We start from the raw sequence: 6,539 nt of genomic DNA on the forward strand, positions 1-6,539 counted from the left end.
CTCGGTCTACAAGAACAAACTTAGACTAAACGCAAGGCTCAAAACGAGCATTTTTTGATTTATTAATATATAATAAAATCACCTCGCAGCATATTAAACAATTTCACAAGATTAAAAAAAATGGCACTTGAGTGGTACGTACAACTAAAGCCAGGCCTACTAGTCGCCATGTGCTTGCTGTACGGGCACTTGCTGTGCGTTCTGCAAGTGAACCATCGGCACAGCACAGGGAACTAGAACCAGACCTGCTGGGCTGCTCCCACCACGAATTTCCAACGATGATGAAGCAGGGAATCCATGGAAGCGACAACACCTCACCACTCCAATCCAAGACGTCTCCGGACAAATCTGAAACCGTGCCCGGCGGCGATCCAACCCACCTCCCAATCACGGTTGTGGCTGGCACTGGCAGCGGCAGCGGCAGCGTCACCGGCCATGCAAGGGGTCGGAACAAGCTGACGCTTTTCCCTCTCATCTTCCTCATCTTCTTCGAGGTTGCCGGCGGACCATACGGCGCCGAGCCGGCGGTTCAGGCCGGCGGACCCCTGCTAGCACTCATCGGATTCTTGGTGTTCCCATTCGTCTGGGCCGTCCCGGAGTCTCTCGTCACCGCCGAGCTGTCGACGGCCATGCCTGGCAACGGCGGGTACGTGGTGTGGGTGAACCGCGCGTTCGGCCCGTTCGCGGGGTCCCTCATGGGCACGTGGAAGTACGTCTGCAGCGCCATCGGCGCCGCGGCCTTCCCGGCGCTGTGCTCCGACTACCTGACGCGCGTAGCCCCCGCCGTGTCCCGCGGCGGCGGCAGGGTCGCGACGATCGTCACCTTCAACGTCGCCCTGACGCTGCTGAACTACACGGGGCTGAGCGTCGTCGGCTGGACGGCCGTGGCGCTGGGCCTCGCGGCGCTGTCGCCGTTCCTGCTGATGGTCGGCGCCGCGCTGCCGAAGGTCCGGCCGCGGCGCTGGGGGGCCACCGCCGGAGATAAGGACTGGAAGCTGTTGCTGAACACGCTGTTCTGGAACCTGAACGGCTGGGACAGCGTGAGCACGATGGCCGGCGAGGTGGACCGGCCCGGGAGGACGTTCCCGGCGGCCCTGGTGTCGGCCGTCTGCATGGCGTCGCTCGGGTACGTGCTGCCTCTCATGGCGGCCACCGGAACCATCGATGCGCCGCCGGAGGCCTGGGGAGACGGCTACTTCGCCGACGCTGCAGGTGCACATGTTACTGTTTGAATGTTCTCGCTCATTGATTTTGTCGCGTTGTTAGCGCGCATCACGTCAAGATTAGATTCACCATGGACTTGCACGTCTTTCTTGGACCCAAAGACCAAGCGAGACAACCGACAAGTAGCAACAGGGACAGCTTGACAAAAACTTGCCCGCCCGGCCGGCTCCCGATTGAAATAATTGCTGCACGCACGTTCACTCCGTCCATGAACAGGACAGTGGCCATATTCGGTTTACTCCATATTCGGCTTGTTTTTCTAGTTGGAACAGTATTTTTGTCTCACAACGATTCAGCAAGATCAGTGTTTTTCAGCCAGTTTCAGCTAAGTTTCGGACCAGCGAACGGAGGCATACACTAGATTACTGAACTTTGCCAGCTGGTTCCGTGCACGCAACGCAGGTCTGATCGCCGGGAAGTGGCTCAAGTACTGGACGGAGGTGGGCGCCGTGCTCTCCTCCATCGGCCTCTACTCGTCGTCGATGAGCAGCGCGGCGTACCTCCTGGCGGGCATGGCGGACCTCGGGCACCTCCCGTCCCTGTTCGCCGCGCGCGCCCCCACGTTCGACACGCCCTGGGTCAGCATCACCGTCACGGGCGCCATCGCGCTGGGCATGTCCTTCCTGAGCTTCGACAGCATCGTGGCAGTCACCAACTTCCTGTACAGCCTCGGGATGCTCCTCGAGTTCGCGGCCTTCGTCTGGCTCCGCGCCAGGCGCCCGGACCTGCCGCGGCCCTACCGTGTGCCCATGGGAACCGCGGGCGTGGCCGCGATGTGCGCCGTGCCGTCGGTGTTCCTGATGCTCGTCATGGCCGTCGCCGGGTGGAAGGTGTGCGTGGCCAGCGCCGCGTTCACCGGCGCCGGCGTCGTGGTGTACTACGTCATGGCGTTCGGCAAGGCACGGGGATGTTTCAAGTTTGGCCGTGCAGAGGGAGGACAATACGAAGGTTGCTAACAGCAGTGGCTAACAGTATGAATTGTGATAACAGAAATCACTGGCTCGCGGTGCACTACAAGGTTGCCCTTTTATTTGTGCCCAGTTCTTCCCTACTCCCTACTAAAGGAAACAAGACGAGCCCGCTTGAGTATTTTGGACCCGTTTGGTATAACTTTGTTTGAATCTCTATAGCAATTCTGTTGTTTTAGTAGTGGGGTAACTTTTTTTTTTGTTTCAGCTCTAGGAGCAGCCCCACCAATGTAGATGAAACTGTTTTGGTAAAACGTTTGGTAAAATAACTTCTCATTTGTAGATAAAAGAAGAAAAAATGACTATAATGCCTTTATCTTCCTTTTTTTTCTTTATTTTTTTGTATCATTTATCTGGACATATTTGTTTTTTCCTCCTCCCTTCTCTCGTTCGTTCCGCCCGGCGCCTCTGCCCACCCAGCGCTCGCATGGGCTCTGGCAGCTCGGCCCCGCTCCTTATCTCGCATCCGCCCTAACATAACACCTTCCTCTACCTTGCCATCAGCGTTCGCACTTGCCTCCACCTCCTCGCGCCATTGTGCCCTCTCCCCACCTCCTTCCCTCACTGCCATGGCACATCCTCCCCTCCCCATGCATCGCACTGGCCTCACCTGCGTCGGCTGTGCTCAAGTGATGCGCCTTAGGTCAAATCTGACCACGACGAGTGCTGGGCCTACGGAAGCGAGAGGGAGCCGAGCAAAGCTTCTTTTTTTAGGTCTGGCTTCCTCTTCCTGCCCCTCTTAGCGCGATTTACAGAGCTTCACCCTCGGAGCACCTCGACAGGGGTGTGTTTGGCCGCCGAAGCTGCAAAATAGCTCCCGAAGCTGGCCTTGGAGCCGTGCCAAATAGCCCCTTCGTTTGGAACCACCCACTCGCAGCTGGCGAAACACATGGGCTCTAATTTGTGGGCCGCGCAAGAGATAACAGTGCACTGCACCTGACGCCTCGTCGTCTCAGCAGCTCGCGCTGCCTAAGCCTAAGGGCGTGTTTTTTTATCTATAGCTCAAGGGCGCGATTGTTCCATGATCTTCTCAGTCTATCCATGTGGAGCCGTACGATCCTGCCCGAGCAATATGTTTTGTTAGTTGCACGAGCTAAAGAATGTATATAATTGTGTGGGCTGATGCAAACCGGTGGTATACGTTTGTATCGAGCTTGCCTGATTCGACAGATACAAGATGAGAGTGATACACGTTATAATATATGGATTTGACCTAATAAAAAATTCCAATTTTTTCAATAAAATCTTAGCTTTGCAATTGCCTTTCAAGTTTTGGTTTATATATGTCGACCTAGGCACGGAGCCATCCCTAGTATCAACTTTTTCCAATTGGTCGTCCAACATAAAACCTTGGTCCAACTTTTTGAGCTCATCAAAATCATTAATAACTCCACATGGGTTGCTTACTTACTTCATATTCAGTTTATACTTGGTCCTAGCTGAGATACAAATTCTATAATTATTTTAGGTTTAAGTTTCTAGACCAAGATTGAAAAGTATTGCGGATGTCGATATTGGTTTTATGATCGGTTCTAGAGCATCTGGCAAGAAAAGAGGTTGCAAAAGTGTGGCCGAATGGATTGAGTCAAATCTGATCCATTTGTTTGTCTACCTTTAAAGCCAACTCCATAAAAGTATTGGCTAAAGAAATCAAAGTACACCTTTGACTTTATTTTTTTGTGATCATGTCTTTGATATTTTGATAAAAAATAATTTTACTAGAATCATTGATCGCAAAGCTTTGCCATCACCTCAAAACTTCGATGAGCTTACATTTTGCAAGTGGCATAATTCATTTGATCATAATATTTCTAACTGCAATACGTTTCTTCAAGTTATCCAACCTGACCATTGATAAAGGACAGTTGAGATTTTCTGAAGCTCAACCAGACAACCAATTGGATTCATTTTGTCTGATGGCAAACAAATTTGGAATCGGCTAGCATCAGCCGATTCATCAAATGCCGAAGCTGAAATGTCGAACAGAGATATATGGAGCTCTTAAGTGAAGACAAAGTCGTTGTCCTTGATTTGTAAATTTGAGATACTCTAGAGGACATCGAGGTGATTACAAATCTAGAAGATACTGGAGGGCAGGCGAGATCTCTCTAACTGAAACAAAGTCTGATTGACCCTGTTGGACAGGGGGAATCAGCTAAGCTAGTTTTGAGAACTAGCCTGACGGTTTTGGCTAGAAAAATAATCATCTTATGCAAACCGCTCCAACTCAATTTGAAAAGATGGATAATCAATCATCAGTGGTGAACTATCACAATCTACGTGTGACCAATTGATCTCTTGCTAATCAGGTCCAGAGGAGCAGCAGCTGAAATGGGCTAAGATGGTTTCTAGAAATTGGCTAAGTCGGTTTCCTCGAAATCAGAAGGATCCTCGTTTGAAGCATACCTATCAAGACAAGGAGAAGAAGGCGTATGCCCACAAAGCCGATGGAGGTAAAGACCATGACAAGCACCAGAGTAAAACGCCAAAGCTTAGTTTCGATGAACTTGTGGCCAAAAACAAGAAGGAAGCGAATTAAATGTCACTATTCGGCCAAGAAAGGTCCTATCGGTGTTTCGAGCAAACACCAACGAGTAAATTTGTGTTATTGTTCGTCTGACCCGGATGGTGTACTAAAAGACACAAGGTTTATACTGGTTCGAGCAGAATGTCCCTACGTCTAGTTCGTGGCTGCTGCTCGTGTTATTAGCACTAAAAAGTCTATAGTAGGGGTTACAAACGGGCGAGAGAGGGATAGGTCCCAAGTCTCTAATGGAAAGGTCGAATGGGTGCTGAGAGCTTGGTTGCTGCTCAACTATGTGGCGTGATGTGTGATGTGATGAATCTATCTCTTTAGTGGGGTGCCCTACTTTCCCTTTTATAGGCCAAGAGAGAGCAGTGATTACAGATGGGGAAAAAGAGGAAAACCAGAGGCAAAGGAAGTCCTTCAAGGATGCCAGGTCTTCCTTTTCCTCTGTGCGGGCCCCGCTGACATGGTAGGTAGTGGCAGGGATAGCTCCATGCCGGGCGCATGTTTGCTGACCCTAACAGGGCCGCGTTGGGTGTCTGCTCGCTGACGATGCCATGTCCTGGTATTGTCAGCGGGTTGTCATATCCCATCCCGTCCTAGTGGGCGGTGCGGAGGATCACTGTGGGTGATACGAGTTTCCTTATGGACTGTAGTGGTTGTTGTGAGCTCCCGTAAGGATCCGTGCCCTAGGGCAAATGACGGCGCCCACAACACTGTAAGGCAAAAGTCGGCGCCTACAACACTGTTTGGGCTCTGACATGCATAGAAGGTCGCAAAGCGCCCTTCTATCATGTCCTGACGGTACTTTCCTATAGGCGTGCAGCGTACGATCCTCGGTATTGCGGTTGACTTGAGTGCCCTGCCTTATCTGCGCGTGTCATTATGAAGGAGTCACGTGCAGACATCGGGCGAGGCGGAGCCGACCCTTAGACGTCGAGTGAGGCGGAGCCGGCCCTCGAACATTGGGCGAGGTGGGGCCTGCCCTCGGACATCGGGCGAGGCGGAGCCTGTCCTTAGACGTTAGGCGAGGTGGAGCTAGCCCTCAGGGGTGGGGTGAGATGGAGTCTATCCTCATATGTCGGGCGAGGCGGGGCCTACCCTCGGACGTCGGGCGAGGCGAAGCCTGCCCTCAGATGTCGAGCAAGGCAGAGCCCGCCCTTAGGGGTCGAGCGAGATGGAGTCTTCCCTTAGACGTCAAGTGAGCTAGAGCCAGCCCTCAGACGTCAGGCGAGGCGGATCCCGGCAAGCGGCGTAACCGTACCCTTGATCGCGTGGATGAATAACATCGATGATCATTAGCACCTCCTGTTTGGGTACCCTAGTATTGGTCCCCAACAGTAGCCCCCGAGCCCCCGGGTGATTCGAGTAGAATCACCTAGGGGATTTTTTTACTTGCTAGCAGGTGCGCGCGAGCGCACCCGGTGGGTGTAGCCCCTGAGCCTGTGGAGGAGTAGAATACTCCTTCGAAGGTTTTTCCAAGAGAGAGAACTCTGAGAGCCCTGGCCCTCCGCTGTTGCCCATGGCGTGTCCTGAAGATGGTGATTTTTCCTTGCCAAAGTCGGACCCTTCGTAGGTACGGTCGCAAGATTTGGTGGTTTGTTATTTGGATAATTTGATTTGGGTCCCGGCATCCTGTTCGTGGGGATCCGGCTAGGGTCAGCCTAGCTGAGACTCAATTATGGGCCGAGATGCACGTGGCGCTTGTGTGCCTGAGTGTTGGCCACTTGCGGGGCCCATCCCTTTCCATTCCTTATTGTAGGGGTGTTTGGAGCAGCTGTTGGACCCGTTGATGGGCCAATCATCGAACTCCTAGGCCC

The 6,539-nt window shown here is 52.6% G+C and overlaps 1 protein-coding gene across 1 annotated transcript; it reads left to right on the forward strand.

The window, feature by feature from the left end:
- Positions 1 to 208: 208 nt before the first annotated feature.
- On the forward strand, positions 209 to 2,469 carry LOC136539793 (probable polyamine transporter At3g13620). The gene is made up of 2 exons (XM_066531773.1): positions 209 to 1,212; positions 1,627 to 2,469. The coding sequence occupies exons 1-2, from the start codon at positions 279 to 281 to the stop codon at positions 2,178 to 2,180; spliced, it is 1,488 nt and encodes a 495-aa protein (XP_066387870.1). The 5' UTR covers positions 209 to 278; the 3' UTR covers positions 2,181 to 2,469.
- Positions 2,470 to 6,539: the final 4,070 nt, after the last annotated feature.

This window comes from Miscanthus floridulus, chromosome 2, assembly GCF_019320115.1.
Source record: "Miscanthus floridulus cultivar M001 chromosome 2, ASM1932011v1, whole genome shotgun sequence".
Taxonomy (NCBI): Eukaryota; Viridiplantae; Streptophyta; class Magnoliopsida; order Poales; family Poaceae; genus Miscanthus; species Miscanthus floridulus.

What these genes read in the sequence shown, in the direction of transcription:
- LOC136539793 (XM_066531773.1), top strand. Translation starts at nt 279, where the DNA reads ATGATGAAGCAGGGAATCCATGGAAGCGACAACACCTCACCACTCCAA. An exon ending in CTACTTCGCCGACGCTGCAG is followed by an intron (nt 1,213 to 1,626) that starts GTGCACATGTTA and finishes CACGCAACGCAG; the next exon opens with GTCTGATCGCCGGGAAGTGG.